This window comes from Macaca fascicularis, chromosome 3 (assembly GCF_037993035.2).
Source record: "Macaca fascicularis isolate 582-1 chromosome 3, T2T-MFA8v1.1".
In the NCBI taxonomy this organism is placed as follows: Eukaryota; Metazoa; Chordata; class Mammalia; order Primates; family Cercopithecidae; genus Macaca; species Macaca fascicularis.
In genome coordinates this window covers 72525487-72553428 of record NC_088377.1, presented here as the reverse complement: position 1 = coordinate 72553428, position 27942 = coordinate 72525487, and the positions used below count along the sequence as shown (strand labels likewise).

The 27942-nt window shown below is 35.9% G+C and overlaps 1 protein-coding gene across 5 annotated transcripts in view; it reads right to left on the bottom strand.

Annotated features, from left to right (window-relative positions):
* Window positions 1–27942, bottom strand: part of ZNF680 (zinc finger protein 680) — a 74788-nt gene that overhangs the window by 9903 nt on the left and 36943 nt on the right. For 3 of the 5 annotated variants that reach the window (XR_012432368.1, XR_006696526.3, XR_012432369.1), the window contains exon 4: window positions 18164–19594. Coding sequence is in view for 1 of the 5 variants with exons in the window: in XM_005549458.5 (XP_005549515.2) it covers window positions 18261–19594 (1334 nt within the window). In the remaining 4 variants the exon portion in view is untranslated. Of the gene's footprint in view, window positions 1–2855; window positions 4534–10746; window positions 19595–27942 lie in introns of those variants that run through there. The other 2 variants (XR_006696525.3, XM_005549458.5) reach the window with 2 other exon arrangements.

Below are 27942 nucleotides of genomic sequence, written 5' to 3'. Positions count from 1 at the left end.
TATGCAGAAAGTTTTTTTCATTCATACATAATTTCAGTAGTTGCTTCCCTAACTGCAAAAGCAATCTCATTTAGTTGCGTAGCTCCTAAAAGCAGCTTTGAGTTAGAAGTATGTGCGCTACACCCCCACATAAGTGTGATTTGTGGGGCAGTTCAACACAAATATAACAATGTGTTTTTGTGAATGAGTTGGCATGTTAAATGCATCCTCTAGAAAAATAGTGTTATAGTCTTAAGATTTGCTTTTTAAGGTTGATACTGTGGGTTATTTTTGTGAGTAGCCTGATGTTTGAGACCTGTTTTTCTCAAAATAAACAAGTTCTTACTAAACCAGAAATTTGGAGGAAAAAAAGCAATGTTTTCCCTACATTTCCTACCTTAACAAATAAGTTATTCTCCTCTCAGTTTTGATTCACCAGGGGATTGAATCATATCCTGAAGAATCAAAACCGAATAATGTATCTGTTAAGGCAATGCAGGTTGTACACTAAAATTTCAGATGCTTAGAATAATATATTTTTTGCTCACATCACCATCGTCTGTGAGCCTTTTTTTTTTCTTTTGAGATGGAGTCTCGCTTTGTTGCCCAGACTGGAGTGCAGTGGCACTAGATCTAGTTGAATCTGCTCAACCTGTTTATCAGTGTCAGGTGCCAGATTCCAATTCACTCTCGGTGTGCCTGTATGACTCTTCTTTCCATAGTCTTTGAATTAAATTATTACTTCTTTGAATGTTATATAATACAGCTCATACATTTCAAATGAAACCACCAGGTAAAATGAGTTGTGGCTTAGTATAAAGAAGCTGTTAGCAACTCAGTATTACATATACAGACGGATGTGGCTCAACAAGAATTTACACAAAAATAATGAACTATAATGTGTTGCCATGATTTAGTCTCTAATGAGCTTATAAATCAATCCAGACTTCAGCACATACATACAGTTTTGTTCAGTACCTCTAAAGGTGGTATATCAAGAATTCTTATGCTACGGAGAAAACAGATTCTGCCAATACCTGAGAAATCAACTGGAAGTTTTTTTTTTTTTTTTTTTTGAGAAGGAGTTTCACTTGTCGCCCAGGTTGGAGTGTAATGGCACGATCTTGGCTCACTGTAACCTCTGCTTCCCGGGGTTCAAGCGATTCTCCTGCCTCAACCACCTAAGTAGCTGGGATTACAGGCGCGTGCTACCACACCCAGCTAATTTTTGTATTTTTAGTAGAGATGGGGTTTCACCATGTTGGTCAGGCTGGTCTCAAACTCCTAACCTCAGGCGATCCTCCCACCTTGCCTCACAAAGTGCTGGGATTACAGGGGTGAGCCACCACACCTGGCCATCTGTGAGTTTTTTGTCTGCTTAAGAAGCCTTAATCTTTCAAGGATTGTATCTTCTTTCATTTTCTATCTGCATCTTCCTTTTTCTTTAGCCAATGGATGAAAACAATGTGTCAGAGAAGACACATTTGCTTCTTATCCACACATCACTTCCACTCATTACTAGTCAATATGGGTAGAGCTGAGAATAGCAGTATCCTGGCAGGACAGCCACTTCCTAGCAATAAAAACACACTAAAAAAATCATAAATCTTCTTTAAAAAGCTAACATATTTTAAACAAAATAAGTATATGCCTCAATAATAAAGTGCTTGTGGTAAAATATTACTTTTGTTGATCTCTATTGAGCTCGGGTAATATTTGACCAAAAGATAGCAAATATACAGCAGAAAAATATTATTTTAAATAAGAATGTTGTGAAGTTATTCTGTCAATACTATTATGACCTCATACTACTAGTCTCATCTATAGTTGTGCAACATCAAATGCTACTTTTTATTAAAAGTTGTATTTTATATAAGTATTTCATTTATATCACCCTCTTTCACTATTTCAATGTCTTCTTCCGTTTATATCAGTAGAAAACAGGCCAGCTGGTGTCAGGAAAGAACATGCTGCTATCGCTGTTTTAACGATGACGATGAAGAGCACTTGTTTGGGTGGTATTCAAGTGCCAAACACTGTTATTTGGCTTAAAGTACTGGTTTTCTATTTTCCCCTAAATTTATTGATAATATACAATTTTTTAGCTAAGAAGATTTTATCTCATTCATATGTTTTATGGAATTTGGTTTATGTTTAACTGTTTCTGATTTATCTGGAATGTGAAAATTTCCCATGAATCCAAATTGAGTACTAAAAACAATCTTTTACTAAAAGCCTTTGAGGCAAAGATTCATACTTTTTTTGTAATATGGAAGAAATGTGTTAACCATGTACACAGTAATCACTCTGAATACAGCACTCTCAGTGCCCAGTATTCACCCTGAGTCACTCAGAAAAAATTGGTATCTCTGCAAAGACACAGAAAAAGGTGCCAAAAGGACGTGCACCACATTGCACATAAATGCTTTTCACATGCACCTATTAGGGTCTTAATTTAATGGGCTGTTATTTGCATGTCCAGATGCTTCCTGAATCTAGTCATACAATTTTTTGGCAGCTAATGGCATCTTTTACCCATTAGTTTTATATAATTATTTGTCTGGCTGGAAAATAAATTTTTTGTCAGTTTACTCTAAATTGAGAGACTAGATTTGCAATCTTCAATCTTTCAGTGTTAAGGTAAATCAGAGAAGAGCAATGTGTTATGTAGCATGCATTTTTCTGCCCATCAAAATTCTTGTATTGCCTTGGAAACCCGAGGGAGCCATCTAAATTACACTCCCTTTGAATCCTTTAGCCAGAATTTTAGATTTTAAAAGGTCAAGAACATAATGATGGAGTAAAGCGAAACTCATGTCTTTGCTCCGTGTTAGTAATCAGGCCATTTCAAAAAGCATAGCAATTATGCCAACCCATTGAAAAAATGTGGTTTTGATGAATTTTATTCTACTTCAAATGTTTCATCCAATTGTTACTTTTATCATGTTAAACTAAGAAAAACTATATACATAACTCCATGCATTCTAGACATAATCATATTGTTTAAAGTACAATATTGTATTACAGTATAGTAAAATCCTCTGTAATTAGATATCAATTACTAATAAATTTATTATGTCTTCAAGGTATTTCAATTGTACAAATAATTAGGTATGCTTTTTCATAATAAGTTCAATTCTAGGAGGGTACACACTAGTCTCCATGGTATGCTTGTAATGAGTAGTGTAAAACTGGGCTACCAGAATGGTGCAGACATGCTGATTTAATTATAGTAAGAAGGAGATCCCTTGTTGGTAGACTGTTGATGAGTTCTATCAGTTCCAGAGGCTGATCATTCACTACGGCTTACTAAATGTCATTCCATAGTGCCAGTGAGCTCTTTCATCCAGGTTGTTTCTTCCTCCCATTGATGTAATCATGTGTTGTCTTCTCTGTTTATCTTAGGTTATCTCAGATGAGAGGTGTTTTTTTTTTTTTTTTTTTTTTTTTTTTTTGCATAAATTAGACTCCTTTTTTTCCCCCTCTGCCATGAGATCCTCCTGTCCTCCCTACTGGAAGCACCATGTGGGAGGCAGGAATGATACCAATATACAAATATATTTCCTGCCGTATGGCTACCATAAGCAGCTTACAGCATGGCCCAGCTAGAAATCACTTACTTCCAGGCCAGCTGAAGTGTTTTTCTATTATGTATCCTTTTCTCTTAAAAGCATCTCTGATTCAGTTTAGCCCAATCATGATAACCTCCCTTTTGATGGCCACAAAGGCAACACATTAGTGACCTAATTTTATGAGTAATTTCACACCACAGTGACAGTTTTACACTCAAGAGGAAAGGATTACACGGCAGGTGTGAAACAGACTGGGAATCTTGAGGATCATCTTAGAATTTTGCCCATCCACCTGAATAGACTTTTAAAGTAGTCTTTTAGTTTTTTTTTTTTTTTTTTGAGACAGAGTGTCGCTCTGTGGCCCAGGCTGGAGTGCGGTGGCACGGCGCAATCTCGGCTCACTGCAAGCTCCGCCTCCCAGGTTCACGCCATTCTCCTGCCTCAGCCTCCCAAGTAGCTGGGACTACAGGCGCCCACCACCACACCTGGCTAATTTTTCGTATTTTTAGTAGAGACGGGCTTTCACCATGTTAGCCAGGATGGTTTTGATCTCCTGACCTCATGATCCACCCACCTCGGCCTCCCAAAGTGCTAGGATTACAGGTGTGAGCCACCGCACCCGACCTAGTCTTTCAGTTTCTTTTGTTATCTAAGTAAACATAGATAATACCTGCAAACAATAATTAATTACTTTCCAATTTTATTCACGACAAATATTAACTAATTTTTTTCTGGCTTAAATTATTTCTTTTTAATGTACTATTTTATACATTCATGCACAGATATAACAATGAAAATGTATCCAATTATTCAATTTCTAAAAATTTTGTATTTAAAATGAGTGTTTAAAATAGTTACTTTCTGTTTGAAGTTTTTTATTGTTGTACTCAAGTGTTATCTCTGTAGACAAAGTTGCCTGTGGTTTAATATTGGCTCTGCTATTGTGAGCAAGTCATTTCTCTCAGTGGCTCTGTTTCTTCCTCTGGTAAAATGAGGGTAAATAATGTTATCTATGTTATTAAGTTACTGTGAGAATTAAACTTATTAACACATATATACTGTTATGGTGAGTACTCAGTAGAAATTAGCTAATTTTAATAATATATGCTGAATTACATTAATACATGCTTTAACACAGAAATATTTTTCCATAAGACATGACTTTTTCAACCAATAGACAAATATATATTTATATTAATTATTTTAAAAATGTGGTATAAACAATGAAATACTATTCAGCATTAAGAAAGGGTAAATCCCATTATTTGAAACAAGATAGATAAATTTAGAAGACACTATGATAGATGAAATAAGCCAGACACAGAAAGAGAAATACTGCATAATCTCGTTTATATGTAGAATTTAATAAAGTTTTACTCAAAAAAGTAGAAAGTGGAGTAATGGTTACCAGAGCCTGGGGGTGGTTGGAAGGAAACAGAGAGTTGTTCATCAAAGGGTACAAAGTTTCAAATAGGGTAAATAGGTTTTGAGATCTATTGCACAGGAGAGTGACTATAGTAAACAACAATATATTGTGTATTTCAAAAGAACTAGGAGTACATTTCAAATGTCTCACCACAAAGGATAGGTAAGCGAGGTGATAGATATGTTATTCAACTCAACTTAATTATTCCTTTTTTTGTTTTTTCTGAGATGGAGTTTCGCTCTTGTCACCCAGGCTGGCGTGCAATGGCACGATCTCGGCTCACCACAACCTCTGTCTCCCAGGTTCAAGTGGTTCTCCTGCCTCAGCCTCCTGAATAGCTGGGATTTACAGGCGTGAGCCATCCATATTATATGCGTATATTAAAACATCACATTGTACCCCATAAATGTATACAACTCTGATTTGCCATTTAAAAATACTATTAATACTTTTCTTAGAAAAAAGAGAAATAAACTAAGAATTTGGGCCAGAGAAAAAAGTGTTTTTTCATCTTAAAATTCCAGGAAATATATATATATAAAATATAAATTTTATATAAAATTTCAAATGGCTCGCTCATTTAGTGATATGGGTTAGTAAACTTTTAATGTTATGAACAGTATGAACCCAACACTCAAGAATAAATTTTCTTGATTTTTAATGTCCAAAATAATAAAATACTTTAAAAGGCTATAAAGCAACTGTTTTGAGTAAAATTCTCTCTAAATGTCTAAGTAAATGATTTCCTTCACTTGTTAGAGAAACAAGTTATTTGAATATATATACACACACACACATATATACATGCACATACTTTTTTTTGAGACAGAGTCTCGCTCTGTTGCCGAGGCTGGAGTGCAGTGGTGCAATCTCAGCTCACTGCAACCTCTGCCTCCTGGGTTCAAGCATGAATATATATTTTTAAACTACATTTAAATTTACTGGAGTCCTAAAGAGCAATACTCAATAAGAAATGTTTCCATAATATTTATATTTATGCTGTATATGAATCTGCCAAGAATAGTATTAAAAACATTTAACTACTCTTATAGCCCCAGACTGACTGATTAGAATTAACATGGGTTACAAACTACTGATGTGGCTAGCTTGTTTTCAGGCTTAATATTAACCATGATCTAACAGAATAAAAAATGAGAGCTAATAATTTCCTGTATACTCGCTACGTGACTAAAAATGAAACAGACTGGAATTACTAATCAGTCACTTACAACATAGTTTTAAACGTTTAAGAAACACGTGAAGTTTCTTTTAAACTCATTTAACAACTTATTTTTATTGATTTTTCACTTCTATTAGAAGACTAATTAAAATGTCTGTTACTACAAACCTATGAATTTTATTCATATCTAAACACAGTGGCAATCTTAAAAGATCTGTATGCTTAGACTTAAGGAAAGCCTGTTTTTTATTTACACTAAGAAGATAACTGCTTTCCAGTAAACCCAATGTGGTAATTATGACTCACAATAATAAGATCCCCATTCCCAATTAAAATAAAACAATGCCCCTTAAAAACCCTAATTAAAGTCTTGGGAATCCCATCAATAAGTAATTTAAAAAAAAACACTTTCTAATGTGCATTTTAAAAAGCTTGCAAAAAACCAAAACCAAACCTCTTAGTAACTCCAAACTGTCCTTGCTAAATCAAATACCAAATAATGCTCCCCCACCACCGCCTTTTTTAAATAGCCTAAAAAAAGCTTTCGTAAAAACACCTACTATATCCCAACTCAATAAAAAATAGGTTTATTATTCAGGCAGTCCCTAATATTAAAAACAAAAACAAACAAAAACAAATTGCAAAAACAGACAGTTTCCAAAAATCTAATTTTGCTCAACCTCAATTTAAAACTTTGCAGTTTGTAAACAACACTCTCCTCTGTGCCCCAACTGAGGGGGTCTTTCAAAAAGGCACTAAGGTTCTTTTTAATTTTCTAGCAGGTAAAAAATACTAAATATCCAAATCTAAAGCTCAGCTCAAACTTCAGTAAGGTACTTAAGTCTAGTCTTGTCAAAAAACACTAAAGCAGACAGGCGCGGTGGCTCACGCCTGTAAACCCAGCACTTTGGGAGGCTGAGAAGGGCGGATCACGAGGTCAGGAGTTCGAGACCAGCCTGACCAACATAGTGAAACCCTGTCTCTACTAAAAATACAAAAATTAGCCAGGCATGGTGGCAGGCGCCTGTAATCCCAGCTACTCGGGAGGCTGAGGCAGGAGAATCGCTTGACCCTGGGAGGCAGAGGTTGCAGTGAGCCAAGATCATGCCATTGCACTTCAGCCTGGGAGACAAGAGCAAGACTTGGTCTCAAAAAAAAAAAAAAAAAAAGCACTATTAAAAATAAATATCCAAGCTATAAATATATTTTTTCAAAAAAGCACTATTAAAAATAAATATCCAAGCTATAAATATATTTTAAAAGCTTTTATGTTTTTCTCTTCATAAATCTTTTCTAAAAAAAGTTTATTAAGGGGCTGGGCACGGTGGCTCATGCCTGTAATCCCAGCACTTTGGGAGGCCAAGGCGGGCAGATCACAAGGTCAAGAAATCGAGATCATGCTGGCCAAGATGGTGAAACCTCGTCTCTACTAAAAAAAAATACAAAAGTTAGCTGGGTGTGGTGGTGTGTGCCTGTAGTCCCAGCTACTCAGGAGGCTGAGGCAGGAAAATCATATGAACCTGGGAGGCAGAGGTTGCAGTGAGCCGAGATTGTGCCATTGCACTCCAGCCTGGGCAACAAGAGCAAAACTCTGTCTCAAACAAACAAACAACAAAACAAGAAGTAATTTAGTTTCTTCTTGGTCAACTAAATTAATTTTCTCCACTGTGCCCTGTCATTCTTGGTCCATTCCTAAAAGGCCCTAAAGTTATCTCTGGTGGCCTAAAACTTCTTAAAAACAAGAAAAGCACAAATCTCATTTTTTAAAAATTTTTCTCATAAAATCCCTAACAACTGTATTCCTAGACCTGTAAATAAAAACTGTATTTCTAGTCTTGTCCCTAAAAGGCTTTACCCAGAGGCCAATAATCCAGTTAAAAGTTGGCAAATAAAAAATCTTATAACTACTAAATCTTTTTTTTTTCCTGTGTGGTTATACACGTGTTGTGTGTGTAATGTCTATTTTAAAAAGCTCTAATTAAAAATAAGTGCTTAAATCAATTTTAAAAAAAAAAGGCTGTGGTACCTTTCAGTTTATGTAACTTTAATCTTTAAAAAATAAAATCAGTCTCAAAAATTATTAATAAAGTGTAAATGTCTTCAAAATGTAAATAGGTAACCAAAATTATTCTGGTGAAATATTAAATTTGCTAAATGTTTTAAGGTTGTAAACTGCTCCTCTGGCCTTTAAAAACTGTTCTATTTGCCTGCTTCACAATGAGTAAGGCCAAAAAGCATATGCGCCCCTAACTATGCAAAAAAAATAGTCAAAATCTATCTGCACCTAGCACATAACTAAAACAATTTACCAGGTTTTACATTCAAGTTAAAAACTGCTGAAAGTTACCATTATAACATATAATTAAAACTACTAAAAATAAATTTACAAGGTATGCAAACACAGTAAAATGTTTTTAGTAAGATCTTTTTTAAAAGTACATTTTGCCTAAAAATAAAAAAGTCTTAAAGCAAAAGCTTTAAATTGTAAAAAAAAAAAAAAAAAAAAAAAAAGAATTGTAAAAATCTTGCAAAAAACTTCTGTATGTAAACATATCAACTAAATTCAAAAGGATATTATATAGTTTTTCAAATTAAGCATTAAAATACAAACACAAGGTTTTATTAAAGCACTAATCTATTCTTTAGCAAAATTTGTAAAGGGTTATAAAAGGTTTATAAAACTCTCACCTCATGGTCTAATTAGTTAAAATTAAAGAAAATTGTTTATAAGGTTTCATTAAAATTGGGGTTAACATTAACAGTATGCAAAAGTAAAATTTAGCTCTCTTTCTTTTCATCAAATTTTTTTGTTGTTGTTGTTAAGATACAGTCTCGCTCTATCACCCAGGCTGGAGCTCAGTGGCATGATCTCAACTCACTGTAATCTCCGCCTCCTGGGTTCAAGCTACTCTCCTGTCTCAGCCTCCTGAGTAGTTGGGACTACAGGCGCCTGCCACCACACCTAGCTAACTTTTGTATTTTTAGTAGAGATGGGATTTCACCATGTTGGCCAAGATGGTCTCGATCTCCTGACCTTGTGATCCACCGTCCTAGGCCTCCCAAAGTGCTGGAATTACAGGCGTGAGCCACCACACCTGGCCAATCAAAATTTTTGTGTAATAATAAGAGCTAATAAAAAGTTTTGCTTTTTCAAATTTTAAGTCATCATTTTAGCAAAACAAATAACTTATGGTAATTTAAAATTTTATTTCAGAATATCAAGTGTTTTAAACCTCCAACATCTTCAACAAACTTCACAAAATCAAATTTCAGTTTCAAAGTTGTCTTTTCTAATGTCTAGCTCTTGAGTGCTGCAAGGGGCTCCTGGGGCATCCAAAACAGAGGTTAACAAAATTATTTAACAAGTTTGGGTATATAAAACTGTCAAATTAATATCTTCCTCAGGTCATATTTTAGTAAATATCATTAACATATGTTCCAAAACCATATAAAATGTGTAAGATTCTAATGTCTAAATGTGCACCATCAATCACAATTAAGGTTATGTTATTATAAGCTACAAAAATAACCAAATTTCTTTGTCAATTGTGCTTCTAACTGTAACCACCCTAAACATTTTGTCATTTGTAAACAAATCGTTATCTTAATTTACTTCAAAAAATGGTTTATAATTAGCTGTAAAACTTTAACAAATGCTCTCCAATGCAGGTTTCTCATAACAAAACAAAAATTATAAATAGCTAAGATATTTATAAATATCACACAAAACAAAAGTTAACAAAATAAACTAATAAAAAACAAAAGCAATGTTTTGTTTTTGTTTTTTTGAGACGGAGTCTTGCTCCGTCGCCCAGGCTGGAGTGCAGTGGCACGATCTCGGCTCACTGCAAGCTCCACCTCCCAAGTTCATGCCATTCTCCTCCCTCAGCCTCCAGAGTAGCTGGGACTACAGGCACCTGCCACCACGCCCGGCTAATTTTTTTTTGTATTTTTAGTAGAGACGGGCTTTCACTGTGTTAGCTAGGATGGTCTCGATATCCTGACCTCGTGATCCACCTGCCTCAGTCTTCCAAAGTGCTGGGATTACAGGCGTGAGCCACCGCGCCCGGTCAAAGCAATGTTTTTAACTTTTTCTTAAACCGTTGCTAATCTTGGCCGGGCACAGTGGCTCACGCCAGCACTTTGGGAGGCTAAGGCAGGTGGATCACCTGAGGTCGGGATTTCAAGACCAGCCTAACCAACATGGAGAAACCCAGTTTCTACTAAAAATACAAAATTAGCCGGTCGTGGTGGCACTTGCCTGTAATTCCAGCTACTCGGGAGGTTGAGACGGGAGAATCGCTTGAACCCAGGAGGCGGAGGAGGTTGCAGTGAGCCAAGATCGCACCATTGCGCTCCAGCCTGGGCAACAAGAGCAAAACTCCATCTCAAAAAAAAAAACAAACTAATCTTTATTTTGCTTTTCAAAGTAAGAATTTCTTAAAACCTTTTAACAAGCAAGGTATACTCCTGTAAATAAAATTTAAAATGCATCTGCTTCTCTCAGCCTAGTTCCTCTAAAATCTAAAAACTAAATTATTCTTGACTCACAACAATATATTTGCTTCCATCAGCGCAACAAAAATCCATTTTCTTTTGCAACAAAACACAATTAAAAAAAAAAAAACTTGCTGTTTTACCAAAGCTTTAAATAAAAGAGTGTATTTCTCTTTTAAAAAATCAAGCTTAACTTACCAATAAAATCCCCTTAAAAGAAACTGGCCATGTACCTTATCTACACAGTCTCTGTATAGGGTTCCTAAGCTGTGTTAAGTAAAAAATCCTAAAATCCCTGTGCTTCTAAAACCTTAAAAAAAAATTACCCAACTCTTAAGTATTTAAGGGTACAAACCCATGGCTAAGCTTGGCTATAAGAAATCCTATGTAAAATTTCTCATAAAACAAAGTTCCATCAAAGCCAATCAAAAAGCCTATGTAAAGGTAATTACTTTTGTTGCACTTTATGCAAATCATCCCAGTCAAATATAAAACTAAAGTCTATTTTACAAATAACTCATTCCTATTATACATTTTAACAAAAATAAAAACTAAAAAAAAGTCTTAAAACTTATAATACATCTATCATTAACTTCTAGTTGCATTAGTTATTTTTACATTTCTGCCTGTATTTGAAACTAACTATACTTAGTTTAGTTAGCCAACCAGCAATCTCTAGCTGTGGTTCAAAGAAAACAAAACAAAAAAAAATTGAATTATGTAAAAATCTAAATAAATATTCTAGTTCTAAACAATAATACTGCAAATCCTGCTAAGTAATAAAAATAAATAAGGTGCCCATAACCCAAAGGTTTCCTTTTTAAAAAAGCAAAATCAAAAAAGCTAACCAAAGCCAAGCCTCATGCACCCAAATCTTAGAAAGCGTAACTATTGCCACCAATTATCGGGGTATGTCAGTAGCTTCAAAATTTTTAATCTGTCCTTACCCACCTTCTCTCATTTTAATACGTATCCTCTACTAACCCAAATTGTTTCTTTCCACCTAAAGGCTATCAAGCTCCAAACAGCAATGCAAACACACACACACACACACACACACACACACACACACACACACACACAAATGTGCACCTCTTCCAAAAACTCTTAAACTAGCATCCCCCCAAAAAAATCCTAGCTACTGTTCCCTTTGCCCCTTTCCAGCAAAAAGTAGCCCCAAAAAATCCAATGCCTAATCTCTGTAAAAGTAGTTAGGGTTTCCACTCCTGAGTGGGGACTCAAAGAAGTTTGCTTGCCTTAGGTATACAGCAAGAGAAAGGTCCCTGAAAAGTCCCCAGCCCATGAGTTATTGCCTCATCCCCACAAATGTAAAATGCAACCTGGAAAAAAAAATTCAAGCTGCAGGCATCAATAAAAAAACTGGCACAAAGTATTGTGCCTAAAAACATGCCCACAGCTGCACAAATAAAAAAACCTCCAGCCTATTTAAATAAAAGCTTGCACTGCCCGGCGCGGTGGCTCAAGCCTGTAATCCCAGCACTTTGGGAGGCCGAGACGGGCAGATCACGAGGTCAGAAGATCGAGACCATCCTGGCTAACACAGTGAAACCCTGTCTCTACTAAAAAAATACAAAAAACTAGCTGGGCGAGGTGGCGGGTGCCTGTAGTCCTAGCTACTCGGGAGGCTGAGGCAGGAGAATGGCGTAAACCCGGGAGGTGGAGCTTGCAGTGAGTCGAGATCCGGCCACTGCACTCCAGCCCCGGAGACAGAGCGAGACTCCGTCTCAAAAAAAAAAAAAAAAAAAGGCTTGCACAAACCTCTAGCTCACTCAAATAAAAAGCAAGGCCTGGTATAAAATGCCTTTATCCTTTATATAATCAGAGGGCTCCACAAAAAGTTTCTACTCCTTTTGTGGGCATAAACACAGTGGGCTCCAATGGGCACTCACCTTTATTTAAACTCTACGGCGGCTCCTATAAATCATCACTTCAGCCCCTAATTGGTCCCAGGCCAAAGTCCCAGGCCAAGCTTTCACTTCAGCTTCTAATAGGTCCTGGGCCAAGCTAAGCAGCATCTATATATCATCATTTCAGCTTCTAATTGGTCCTGGGTCAAGCTAAGCAGCATCTATATATCATCATGGCAGCTTCTAATTGGTCCTGGGCCAAGCGAAGCGGCATCTATATATCATCATTTCAGCTTCTAATTGGTCCTGGGTCAAGATCTCAGTCCAAGCTTTCTAATTAGTCCCAGGCTAAGCTAAGTCACATGTTCTCCAAAACAGCCCACAAAACTAAGCACATTTCTTTTTATTCCTAGACCATAATAACCCTGAACTCCAGCCTCATAGGGGGAACCCCTATTCAGAAACCCCTCTCTGCTAGCAAAAAGCTTTCTTCTTTTGCTTATTAAACTTTCACTCCAACCTCACTTTTGTGTTTGTACTTTTTAATTTTCATAAAAATAAAACAAAAACCCCTAAGTGTTATCTCAAACAAAAGAAAACCTGTTAAATCTTGTTGCATTGCTAAAACTACAACAGAACTACTCTAGGAATATACCAGGAAAGGCAGGAGAATTCATAGTCCCTTTAAAGGAAGCAAATTGCTCCTGCAGGACCTGGGAGACAGCCCAAATATTCTGAGTGCCCAAACTGTAAAAGTGGAAAAAGGGGCTTTTTAAGCTCCCAAATTTATAAAACAGTAACTATTAGACCTAAGAAATTAAATAGACAGAAACATAATAATCGTGGGGGACTTCAATACTCCACTGACAGTACCAGACAGGTCATCAAGAGAGAAAGTCAATAAAGAAAAAATGGATTTAAACTATACCGTGGAACAAAGGGGCTTAACAGCTATTTACAGAACATTCTAGCCAAAAACCACAAACTATGCATTTTATTAATCAGGACATGAAACTTTCTCCAAGACAGAACATACGATAGGCCACAAAACAAGTCTCAATACATTTAAGAAAACTGAAATGTTATCAAGTACTTTCTAGGACCGCAGTGGAATAAAATAGAAAATTAACAACAACAAAAACCTTTAAAACCAGTCAAATACATGGAAATTAAATAACCTGCTTCTTCAACAATAAAATCAAGATAAAAATATTTTTTAAATTTAATGGAATGATATGGTGACAAAATCTATCAAAACCTCTGGGATACAGCAAAGGCCATGCTAAGAGGAAAGTCCATAGCTTTAAATGTCTACATCAAAAAGTCTGAAAGAGCACAATAGACTATCTAAGGTCACGCCTCAAGGAACTAGAGAAACAAGAACAAACGAAACCCAAACCCAGCAGAAGAAAGGAAACAATCAAGATCAGAGCAGAACTAAATAAAATTTAAAAAAAAAAAAAGATAAATGAAACATAAATCTGGTTTTTTAAAAGATAAATAAAATTGATGGACCATTAGCAAGATTAACTAAGAAAAAAAGAGAGAATATCTAAATAAGTTTAATTTGAAACAGGAAATATCACAACTGACATCACAGAAATATAAAAGATCATTCAAGGCTACCATAAACACCTTTACACACATAAACACAAAAATCTAAAGGAGATGAATTAATTCCTGCATATGTACAACCCTCCTAGCTTAAATCAGGAAAAATCAGAAACCCTGAACAGTGAGTAAAAATCGTAATTTAAAAAATTAAAGTACAAGACCACACAGATTCACAGCAGAATTCTACACTATTCCACAAGACAGATTAAGAGGGAACCTTCCATAATTCATTGTATGAAGCCAGCATCACCCTAATACCAAAACCAGAAAAGAACATAGCCAAAAAAGAAAACTACAGACTGATATCCCTAATGAACACAGATGCTAAAATCCTTTAAAAAAATACTAGCTAGGCCGGGCGCGGTGGCTCAAGCCTGTAATCCCAGCACTTTGGGAGGCCGAGACGGGCGGATCACGAGGTCAGGAGATCGAGACCATCCTGGCTAACACGGTGAAACCCCGTCTCTACTAAAAAATACAAAAAACTAGCCGGGCGAGGTAGCGGGCGTCTATAATCCCAGCTACTGGGGAGGCTGAGCCAGGAGAATGGCGTAAACCCGGGAGGCGGAGCTTGCAGTGAGCTGAGATCCGGCCACTGCACTCCAGCCCAGGCAACAAAGCGAGACTCCGTCTCAAAAAAAAAAAAAAAAAAAAAAAATACTAGCTAACTGAATTCCAACAACATATCAAAAAGGTAATCCACTATGATCAAGTGGGTTTTGTATCAGGGATGCAGGGATGATTTAACATACACAAGTCAAGAAACATGATACACTACATAAACAGAATTATAAACAATGATCATCTCAATAAACACAGAAAAAGCATTTGACACAATCCAGCATTCCTTTATAATTAAAACCTTCAACAAAATCTGCATACAAAGGACATATCTCAATGTAATAAAAGCCATCTATGTCAAACACACAGCCTACATAACACTGAACAAGGAAATTTTGAAAGCATTCTCTCTGAAAACAGGAACAAGACCAGGATGTGTACTTTCATCATTTTTATTTAACATAGCACTGGAAGTCCTAGCCAGAGCAATCAAATAGGAGAAAGAAATAAAGGGCATCCAAAGAGGAATCTAAGCTGTCACTATTTGTTGATGATATGATTGTATACCTAAAGAACCATAAAGACTCCTCCAAAAATCTCCCAGAACTGACCAGCGAATTCAACAAAGTTTCTAGATACAAAATTTACGTACACAAATCAGTCACTCTGCTATATACCAGTAGTGACTGGGTTGAGAATTAAATCCAGAATGCAACTTTTTTTTACAATAGCTGGAAAAAAAATACTTAAAAATATACCTAAACAATGACATGAAAGACCTCTACAAGGAAAACCACAAAACACTGCTAAAAGAAATCACAGACAACACAAACGAATGGAAACACATCCCATACTCATGGATTGGTAGAATCACTATTGTCAAAATGACTACATTGCCAAAAGTGATCTAGAAATTCAATGTAATTCCCATCAAAATACCAACATCATTCTTCACAGAATGAGAAAAGACAATCCTAAAGTTTACATAACTTTATACTATAAAGCCATAGTCACAAAAACAGCATGGTACTGATCTAAAAATAGGCACATAGACCAATGTAACAGAATAGAGAACCCAGAAATAAAACCAAATACTTACAGCCAACAGATTTTTGACAAAGCAAACAAAAACATAAAGTGGGGAAAGGAAACCCTATTGAACAAATAATGCAGGAATGTTTAAGCAAGCCCATGTAGAATAAAACTGGAAACTCATCTCACAACTTACACAAAAATAAACTCAAGATAGATATAAGACCTAAAACAGTAAAAATTCTAGAAGATAACGTTTGAAAAACTTTTCTAGACATTTGCTTGGGCAAAGACTTCATGAACAAGAACCCAAAAGCAAATGAAACAAAAACAAATATATACAGATGGGGCTTAATTAAACTAAAAAGCTTCTGCAGAGCAAAAATAATCAGCAAAGTTAACAGACAACCCACAGAGTGAGATCAAATCTTCACAATCTATACATCTGTCAAAGAACTAAGATCCAGAACCTACAAAAAACTCATACAAACCAGCAAGAAATAAAAACAATCTCATTTAAAAGTAGGCTAAAGATATGAATAGACAATTCTCAAAAGAAGATATACAAATGGCCAAGAAACATACGGAAACATGCTCAACATCTCTAATTATCAGAGTAATGCAAATTAAAACCACAATATGATACCACCTCACTCTTGCAAGAATGGCCAAAATTTAAAAATTTTAAAATATATAAGAGGTGTTGGTGGGGATGCAGTGCAAAGGGAACAATTTTACACTTCTGGTGTGAATGTAAATTAGGACAACCACTCTGAAAAACAGTGTGGAGTTTTTTTAAAGAAGTAAAAGTTGATCTATCATTTGATCTAGTAATCCTACTACTAGGTATCTATCCAGAGGAAAAAAAGGCATTATATGAAAACAGACACTTGCATACCTGTTTATAGTCTATGTGCCTATTTGTATACCAGCACCATGCTGTTTCGGTGACTATGGCTTTATAGTATAGTTTAAAGTCAGGTAATGTGATGCCTCCAGATTTGTTCTTGTGGCTTACTCTTGCTTTTGCTATGTGGAATCTAAAAGAAAATTTTATTACTTTTGATCACATCAATTAACCTGGAGGACAGCATATTAGCTGAAATAAGCCAGGTACAGAAAGAATAATATCTCATGACCAAATAACATATTATTACTCCCTTTTACCTCCCTCGAGTAAAGTGAAAAAGGTTAAAGTTAATGGTATAATAACACTTCATTGAATGCACAATAGTCTTAACATGTTAAAGAAATGTTTAATTACAAAATTAAGCTTATACATAATCTAAAAATTTTCAAACGTACTGCATTTATAGCATAAAAGTACAATTAGTAAAATGACTCACTAGTAATTTAATTACATTTAATTTAAAGTAAAATTAAAAATGCTTTTCTCTCACTATGATGCAAAATATTACTCTGAACACCTACCTCATGTATCACTCAATATGAAAAGTAAACTAACAAGGGCCTCTGCACTTAGATTTTCATCATGAACCTACATTTTCATGCCCATACTCTTCCACAGAAAAAATCATAAATAATGCCCATCTAATAAAAAATAATCTCTCCTATACCTGACACAGCAACAATTTATCACATGCTTTCACATGTGAATACAATAGGAATGAAGATAAAGTAATTTGAGGGTTGAATTTCATTATTTACTTTTCAAATAAGCTATATTTTTTTCAAGAAAAAAAGTATACTTTCAATGTAATTATAACTCTCCAAAGAATCTTCTACTCCTTCTAAAGTTATTTACAAATAATCTAACAACTTATAGATTTTTTAATACTTAACACTCTGTTTTAGTGTAATGTCTAAAGTGTCAGTGCCTTAGTTATTTCTACTGTAAATTCTTTAATATTTACAGACTCAATTTTGGATTAAATATTTTTCATATTTACTGCATCTGCAAAAACACATTTCAATATAAAAACACATTTCAATATAAACTCGTGTTTTCTACTCTGTAGTTTTCAAAAAAAAAAAGTTTTTCCAAATTCATTACATTTGCAGGATTTTTCTCCAATATAAATTCCCTGATGTTGAACAAAGTTTGAGCAACTGCTTCCGCATTTTTCTCTAGCACAAAATGTGTACAATAAGACTTGTAATACAAGTAAAGGTACTACAACCCTTCTACGCTCCTTATATTTATGTTTGTCTTCAAAATAAATATGCTTCTTCACTTTAAAGTGTTATATTTTCTGAAATTTCCTGACAGTAATTGCATTTATAATGCTTTTATTAAGTATAAACTCTCTGGTGTTAAGATGTGAAAAGATATCAATGACTTTTTCACATTCTTTATACTTGTACAATCTTTCTCAAGTAAAAATGCTTTCCTGTGCAATAAGATGTGAGTATTGGTTAAGTTTTGTCACATTCTTTACACTTATAAAATTTTCTCCAGTATAAATTATCTTACCTACAAGCAAGTGTAACAATCATTGGAAGGCTTTGTCAAATTCTTCACATTTTTAGGATTTCTCAACAGGATGGTTTCTTTTATGTTTAGAAAGGTTTTAGGTATTGTCAAAATTATTGTCACATCTTTCAGGTTTGTAGAGTTTCTCACCAGTATGGATTTTCTTATGTCTAGTAAGGTGTGAGGACCGGTTAAAAGCTTTGCCACATTCTTCACATTTGTAGGGTTTCTCTCTAGCATGAATTCTCTTATGATTAGCAAGAGTTGCAGGCCAGTTAAAAACATTGCCACATTCATCACATTTGTAGGATTTTTCTCCAGTATGAATTACCTTATGGTTAGTAAGGGTTGAAAATAAAGTAAAGCCTTTGCCACATTCTTCGCATTTGTAGGTATTCTCTCTAGTATGAATTCTCTTATGTCGAGTAAGGCTGGAGCACCCATTAAAAGCTTTGCCACATTCTTCACATTTGTAGGGTTTCTCTCCAGTATGAATTCTCATATGCTCAGTAAGGTTTGAGGACTGTATAAAAGCTTTGCCACATTCTTCACATTTGTAGGATTTCTCTCCAGTATGAATTTTCTTATGTCTAGTAAGGTTTGCAAACTGGTTAAAAGCTTTGCCACATTCTTCACATTTGTAGGGTTTCTCTCCAGTATGAATTTTCTTATGTTTAGTAAGGTTTGAAAACTGGTTAAAATCTTTGCCACATTCTTCACATTTGAAGGGTTTCTCTCCAGTATGAATTCTCTTATGGTTAGTAAGGGTTGCAAACCAGTTAAAGGCTTTGTGACATTCATCACATTTATAAGGTTTGTCTCCAGTATGAATTATCTTATGTTTACTAAGGATTGAGAATAAACTAAAGGCTTTTCCACATTCTTCACATTTGAAGGGTTTCTCTTCAATATGAATTTTCTTATGTTTAATAAGGGTTGAGGATTGGTTAAAGGCTCTGCCACATTCCTCACATTTGTAGGGTTTCTCTCCCATATGGATTCTCTTATGTTTAATAAGCTCTGAGAACCAGTTAAGAACTTTGCCACATTCCTCACATTTGTAGGAATTCTCCCTAGTGTGAATTCTTGTATGCTGTGTTAGGTGTGAAAGCATGCAAAATGATTTGCCACATTCTTTACATTTGAAAAACTTCTTTCCAGTATTTCTTATCTTATGACTGTTTGAAAATTTACGAAAGACTTTCACATATTTATCACACTGACATATTTTGCACTGGGTAGTTGTCAAACATGGGTTAAGTTCATTATAACCTTCTTTGAACACCTTAGACTCATCCACACTTTTACAGCTTATTCTTAATTGTAAATTCTCATGTCCACATTTTCCGTATCCTCTCAGTATCACTTTTTGAAAAGAATCTTTTATACTGTGCTCTGGCCAAAGGTCTTCAGTGAAATGAGAATATATAACTGAAAGACATAAAAATAACAAATTACTCCACTTCCTAGACTCCGATGAATATATTTTACAAATCAAATCTATAAAATTACACTAACTACATAAGCAAAATATAAAAATAAATAACCAAAAAATCCTAAAAGTAAAAAAAAAAAAAAAGTACAAATGAAGCTCAACAAATTAGGATACACACAATGATATTTATAACAAACACATATATAAACACAATTTCAAAAGTCACAGACAAGAAGAGAATCTTGTGAGTTGCAGTATAAAAATGGTATGTCATTTACAAGCACAGTCTTTTTAAATAACCAGTGAATTTGTCAAGAAAATTTTGCAGGCAAGAAGAGAAGTGTGTGATATAGTCAAAGTCATGAATACCAAATGAGAAAAATACCATCAGCAAATCTGTCCTACAAAATGGAGGAAAAAAAAAAAACTTCCAAAATAACCACATACTGAAAAAGTATATTGGCACTGCAAATTCCCTACATATAAAAGATGCTGAAAGCAGTTTCTTCCACTGAAAATAACATGACAGAAAACAACACATTATTATATAAAAATACGTAACTTTATGAAAAAGATATGCATATACACAAATAGAATTCCTTAACATTATTATAATGGTGCAGAAAACGTTAATTATTCTCTCAAATTTGAAAGATATTAATAAATATACAACATAAAAGAACTAGCAGCATTAATAACATAAAAGAAATAACTAGCAGCATTAATAACAAAGTTTGTATATCTGTATAGATATACAAAAGAAAATAGGAAGGAAGTGAAAGCATTTCAATACAAAAATCAACAAGACACCAAGAATGACAGAAAGAGAAAGTCAGAGACAAAGGTAAAAGAATCAAATAAAACAATAAAATAACATTAGTAAGTCTTTCTCTTTCAGAAAATTATCCAAATATATATATGTAAAATATATATGCAAAATTAACTTTCCAATCAAGAGATATACTTTCATTAAAGGGATTATTAAAGAATTTTAAGGCCAGGCATGGTGGCTCATGTCTATAATCCCAGCACTTTGGGAGGCTGAGGAGGGCGGATCAAGAGGTCAGGAGATTGAGGCCATCCTGGCTAACACGGTGAAAACCCGTCTCTACTAAAAATACAAAACATTAGCTGGGCGTGGTGGTGGGCGCCTGTAGTCCCAGCTATTCGGGAGGCTGAGGCAGGAGAATGTCGTGAAACCGGGAGGCAGAGCTTACAGTGAGCCAAGATTGCGCCACTGCACTCCAGCCTGGGCTAAGGAGCTAGACTCCGTCTCAAAAAAAAAAAAAAAGTTTTTTAAAAACCAAGATCCAACATGCCTTTTTACAAAAGTCAGGAAAGATCTAATGATAAACAGAGACTGAAAGTGGCAAGACAAAACTAGACATTTCATGTAAATATGAATCAAATGAGAGAAGAGGTCAAAATATTACACAAAACACATCTTAAGTCAACTGTCGTATTTTATGAAATATACTTGAAGTCAAACTCCAAATAGACAAAGAAGAATTTTATTTTATTTTTTTGAGATGGAGTTTTGCTCTTGTTGCCTAGGCTGGAGTGCAATGGCGAAATCTCGGCTCACTGCAACCTCCACCTCTCGGGTTCAAGCGATTCTCCTGTCTCAGCCGCCCTAGTTGCTGGGATTACAGGCGCCCGCCACCACACCCAGCTAATTTTTTGTATTTTTAGTAGAGACGAGGTTTCACTATATTGGCAGGCTGGTCTCAAACTCCTGACGTCAGGCGATCCACCCACCTCAGCCTCCCAAAGTGCTGGGATTATAGGCATGAGCCACCACGACTGACTCACAAAGAAGAATATTAAACAATAACAGATTCATTTGCCGGGAACCAATGACAAATCTGTATATAGGAGATTTTGTGTGTCTGTGTGTGTGTGTGTATCTCACATTAAGTTTCCAAATATATAAAGCAAATATTGTCAGAATGAAAGAAACACATAGAGAGCAATATAACTATAGTAGAATATTTTAATACTTCACTTTCTGTAATAAAGATTTTAAAAAGACAAAATATTGGTAAAGAAACAGAGGACCTGAAGGGAGTATAAAACAATTATTTATAACAGAGGCATAGAGAACACTCCTCAACAACATCACAATAAACAGCCTTCTCAATACCTCCTACAACATTCTCCTTGATAGACAACCTGGTAGACCAAGAAAGAAATTTTAACAAATTATTTAAAACTAAATTTTTATAGATTACTTTCTATGACCAAAATGAGAGTATAGAACAGTAAGAAGAAAAAACTGAAAAATTCACAAATACATAGAAATTAAACATTACATTCTTGAACATGCTTGTTGAAATGTTAAAATAATTCATGCTGTGAAGATGTCCATCCTGCTCAATGTAATTTACAGACTTAACGCAATGTTGTTCAAATTTCTCATTGCATTTTTGAAGAAACAGAAATAGCAACCCCCAAAGTATATAAAGTCTTAAGAGATAAGAGTACCCAAAAATCTGCAATAAAATAAACAATTTTAAAGGCATTACAGTTTCTGATTTTGAAACACATTACAGAGCTACAGAATTATAACAATTTGGTATGAGTACAGAAGTAAAAATGTATACTAGTAGAACAGAATGCGGCACATATATAAACTTTCTCATATATGATCATATAGGTCATTTGCATACCTGTAATTATTGCAGCATTGTTACTGACAGCCAATAGGTAAAAGCAGTGCAAATTTGTCACCAAATTACTCAGTAGATATAATTTAAAATATAAAATACTTAAATATCACCTAGTATTTAAAAAGCACAAAATAATCTAACAACTATAAAGCTTGATGACATTGTGCAAAATAAAATGAGCCAGTCACAAAAAGAGAGATTGTATGAGATATACAAAGCAGTTACACTCTTAGAGAAAACAGAGTGGTGTTTGAAAAGTGCCAGGAAATGGGTAAAATTCATAGTTTTTTAATGGGTATTGATATTTAGCTTTGCAAGATAAAAACATTCTAGGAATATGTTGCATAACAATGTCAATATAATAGGACTAAAATAAATATTTAAAAATATTCTATTGTAAATATTATATGTTTTTGACAAGTAAAAATAGACAATACCTAAAAGAGACACAGAGTTATGACAGTTTCTACATTATCTTTAAATAGAAAAGTTTTTCTCCCATACAAAAATAATACAGATTCATGAATAAATAGATGTTGAAACTAGGAGAATTTCTATGACTGCTCACCTAGACAAGATTAAATAACCATTCGCAACAAACCTATACCAGAAATATAAAAAGAACAGGGAAAATATTTATACGGGTAAACACAGAGATTGTTATATTGGTAGTAGACATATGGCTGATTCATATTTGACTTTGTTCCACACTGTCTTAAATTTTACAGAGTTAAATATTGGCATACTCAATTATAATATAAACTAAAAAACCAAAACAATTAACTCGTTTGAGGTGGCATATCCTAAAATATGTAACACAAAAATATAAAATTCCAAAAGAAAATTAAAACATGAAATGTAAAACTTATTGGACACCATCAAGTACATCAATATATTCATTTAAAAACTCTTAGAAGAAGAATGTAGGGAAAAAGTAATGTAGAGGTTACTTGTAGACAAAAAAGCCTGAGAACTTCCCAAATTTTGATGTAGCAATAAAATTCCTAACCAATAATACTTGATTCAAGATTAGTTTACTTTAAAAACAGATAAAAATAAAGACTTTTCAAAATAAAAGGTGACAGTGTTATGATTCATTATGACTAGCACAGTTCTACATGAAGGGCTACATAGTGACCTGGCAAAGTGGATTATGCCTGTAATCCTACATCTTTAGGAGGCCAAGGCAGTAAGATAACTTGAGACCAGGATTTCAAGATCAGCCTGAGCAACATAGTGAGACTCTGCATATAAACACACAGAAATGCTAAAATGACTACATTATTTTGAAGGAAAAAAATGATGCTGGACAGCATCATAAAACTATATATAAATATAAAGCTATTAAATGTCAATATACACACACATATAGAATTCTTTACTCTCATAATGATGGAGCATAAAACCTTTAAAGTTATTCTATATAAAGAGAAACTAAAAATAAATCTGCATAAATCTGTCGATACCCAATAAAAAATAATAGTTTTTAACATCAATAAAAAAACTGGAAAATATAATAGTTTTTGTATTAAATTGAAGTTGTTATGAAATTAAAATATATTGTTTTAACTTTAAGATGTTTTATGTAATCTCCACTTTTCAAGATAATTACATTGTACTGTAATACCTAACCTTGTTTTTGGACTCTCCCTTAATCACCTAGCCTTGTTTCCACGTGAATAGGCTGTCCCTTAGCTGAGAAAGCCAGACCAACTCCATTTGGCTCCTTCATTTACAAGGCTTCAAGGACTCCTTACCCACCCCCGTCCTCAAGGAGTTAACTTGTGTAAGCAGACTCTCAACATATCAGAGTCCAATTAACTGATAAGGTACTGAAGCAAGCCAGTACTAAGTTCCCAGGATTTTGCTCAAGAGATAACACCATAAAGCCTTGAGTTTGTGTCCGGCAGAATCCCCATATATAACATCTTATCAAATATTTAGAGCCCCTGCACCTGGAAACTGTTTGTTGCTCTGTAACCATTTGTCTTTTTAACTTCTTTACATGTTTTGACTTATGTAGAATTGCTGCAACTGAGCTCCCCCTCCCCTTCCTAACCCGAAGTATAAAACAAAATCAAGCCCCTTCCTCAGGGCCAAGAGAATTTTGAGCAGTTGGCCGTCTCTTGGTCGCCGGCTAATAAAGGACTCTTAAATTTGTCTCAAAGTGTGGCATTTCTCTCACTCACATACAACAGTATTTCCAGAAAGTATGTGAAATAAAATTTGAAAATAGTCAAAGCATGTCACAATAAACTTAAACAAAAATTAGCAGGGCATGCTGGCTCACACCTGTAATCCCAGCACTTTGGGAGGCCGAGGCGGGTGAATCACCTGAGGTCAGTAGTTCGAGGCCATCCTGGCCAACATGGTGAAACCCCTTCTCTACTAAAAGTACAAAAATTAATCGGGTGTGGTGGCAGATGCCTGTAATTCCAGCTACTCAGGAGGATGGGGCAGGAAAATCACTTGAATCCGGGCAGCAGAGGTTGCAGTGAGCCAAGATCGCACCATTGCACTCCAGCCTGGGCAACAAGAGCAAGTCTTTGTCTCAAAAAATAAATAAATAAATAAAACAAACAAAAATAAGCACTAAAATGAACAATGAAAAAGAAAACATATCTACAAGGAACACATAAAACAACAATAAACTGGTAATACTAACTTCATTTCTTTAAGCAATCATTTAAAAAATACATTAATTAAACTAATTAATAAAAAAAGGTGCCAGGCACAGTGGCTCATGCCTGTAATCCCAGCAGTCTGGGAGGCCAACACGAGTGGATCACATGAAGTCAGAAGTTCAAGACCAGCCTGACCAACATGGAGAAACCCCATCTCTACTAAAAACACAAAATTAGCCAGGCATGGTGACACATGCCTGTAATCCCAGCTACTAGGGCAGCTGAGGCAGGAGAATCACTTGAATCCAGGAGGCGGAGGTTGTGGTGAGACGAGATCGCACCACCCGCCATCACACTCCAGCCTGAGCAAGGACAACAAAACTGTCTCAAAAAAAAAAAAAAAAAAAGAGGAATCCCAGGACTCTGAGACGCTAAGGTGGGCTGATCAGTTGATCTCAAGAGTTTGAGGACAAATCTGGGGCATCATGGTGAATGGGAAGCAGGACTAGATTGCAGCTCCAACTCGGGCAAACAAAGTATTGTGTGGAGGCTTGCATCATAAATTTTAGCTTCATAATAACTGCAGGAATAAATCAGGAAACCTGAAATGACCCACAGATCCTCTGAATGAAGCAGACTGCTCCTACAGGACTCAGGAGACACCCCAAATACTGTGAGTGCCCAAACTGCAGAAGTGGAAAAGGGAGATCCTCCACCTCTGAACATGCACCCCCACTGGGAAAACTGAAGGTCTAGTTTGTGGGAGAAGATGCCGACCTTACCTGGAGGTGAGTCAATTGAGAGCCAAGTGAAATATGGGGGTGGAAGCAGCAGAAAAGGCCCTAGGAGCTCACTGGGTCCGCAAGCAGGCCATTCCTTCCTGGCATCACAAGGATCTTTTTGGAGGGCAGCCACAGGCACAGGAAAAACATCACAGGGAGAAGAAAACCTCCAGCTGAACTTTGTGACAATTTGAACCAGCTGAGAAGCCTCTGGGCCAGAACTTGGCAAAGGGCCCAAATTCATCAGATCAATCCTGCAGACTCCACAGGTCACAGGCCGGGGAAGAACTAATGCCCTTTTCTTTCACAGCCAGGTGGGTGGCCTGGGGCAAGTTCTTAGCCCTGCTTGCTAACTGCCTGAAAACAGTCTTGGTGCTGTTAGGTGGGGCACAGTAGGAGTGAGACCAGCCCTTTGGACTGTGTAAAAGTTGGGTGAGGCATGTGACTGCCAGCTTTTCCCCACTTCCCTGACAACTTGCATGACTTGCCAGAGGCAGCCATTATCCTCCTAGGTACATACATCCATTGACCTGGGAACTTCACCCCCATCCTCAAAAGCAGCCAAAGCAGGACCCACTCAAGGAGAGTCTGAGTTCAGACACACCTAGCCCTGCCCCTACCCAATGGTCCTTCCCTACCCACCCTCGGATCTGAACACAAAGGGCATACTCTAAGAAGTTGTAAGGCCCCACCCACTGGGTTGTTCTCCGTACTACCACAGCGGATGCTCTCTGGAAAGCACCACTTCCCAGAAGGAGGTCAACCAGCACAGTAAGAAAGCATTAAATCACCAATGCTAAGAACACTAGAAGAGTCCATTTCACCCCCCTGCCACCTCCACTGAAACAGGTGCTGGTATCCACAGCTGAGAAACCCACAAACAGTTCACAACACAGAACTTCGGGCAGACAACCCTTAGTTCCGGCCCAAAGCCTGGTACACTTGCTGGGTGGCTAGACCCAGAAGAGAGATAACAATCAATACAGCTCGCTCTCACGAAGCCACATCCATAGGAAAAGGGGAGAATACTAAATCAAGGGAACAAAAGAATCTGAAAAACAGCCTTCAGCCCTAGACCTTTCTTCTGACAGAGCCTACCCCAATGAGAAGGAACCAAAAAACTAACTCTGGTAATATGACAAAACAAGGCTCTTTAACATCTCCAAATTATCACACTAGCTAACCAGCAAGAAATCCAAACCAAGAAGGAATCCCTGTTTTACCTGAAAAAGAATTCAGGAGGTTAGTTATCAGGCTAATAAGAAAGGCATCAGAGAAAGGCAAAGCCCAGTGCAAGGAAATTCAAAGAACAACACACAAAACAAAGGGAGAAATATTCAAGAAAATAGATAACATAAAAAACAATCAAAACTTCAGGAAACACTGGACACACTTATAGAAATGCTAAATGCTCTGGAAAGTCTCAGCAATAGAATTGAATGAGTAGAAGAAAGAAATTCAGGCCGGGCGCGGTGGCTCAAGCCTGTAATCCCAGCACTTTGGGAGGCCGAGACGGGCGGATCACGAGGTCAGGAGATCGAGACCATCCTGGCTAACACGGTGAAACCCCGTCTCTACTAAAAATACAAAAAACTAGCCGGGCGAGGTGGCGGGCGCCTGTAGTCCCAGCTACTCCGGAGGCTGAGGCAGGAGAATGGCCTAAACCCGGGAGGCGGAGCTTGCAGTGAGCTGAGATCCGGCCACTGCACTCCAGCCCGGGCTACAGAGCAAGACTCCGTCTCAAAAAAAAAAAAAAAAAAAAAAAAAGAAATTCAGAGCTCAAAGACAAGGTCTTCAAATTAACCCAATCCAACAAAGACAAAGAAAAAAATAACAAGAAAATATGAACAAAGCCTTCAAGAAGTTTGGGATTATATTAAATGACCACATCTAAGAATAATTGGCATTTATAAGAAGAGAAATCTAAAAGTTTGGAAAACACATTTGGGTTGATGACCGAGAAAAGCTTCCTCAGCCTTACTAGAGACCTTGACATCCAAATACAAGATTCACAAAGAACACCGGAGAAATTTATCACAAAAAGATTATCACCTAGGCATACTGTCATCAGGTTATCTAAAATTAAGACAAGGAAAAACATCTTAAGAGTTGTGAGACAAAAGTACCAGGTAACCTATAAAGTAAAAACTATCAGATTAACAGCAGATTTCTCAGCAGAAATCCTATAAGCTAGAAGGGACTGGGGCCCTATCTATCTTCAGCCTCCTCAAACAAAACAATTATCAGCCAAGAATTTTGTATCCAGTGA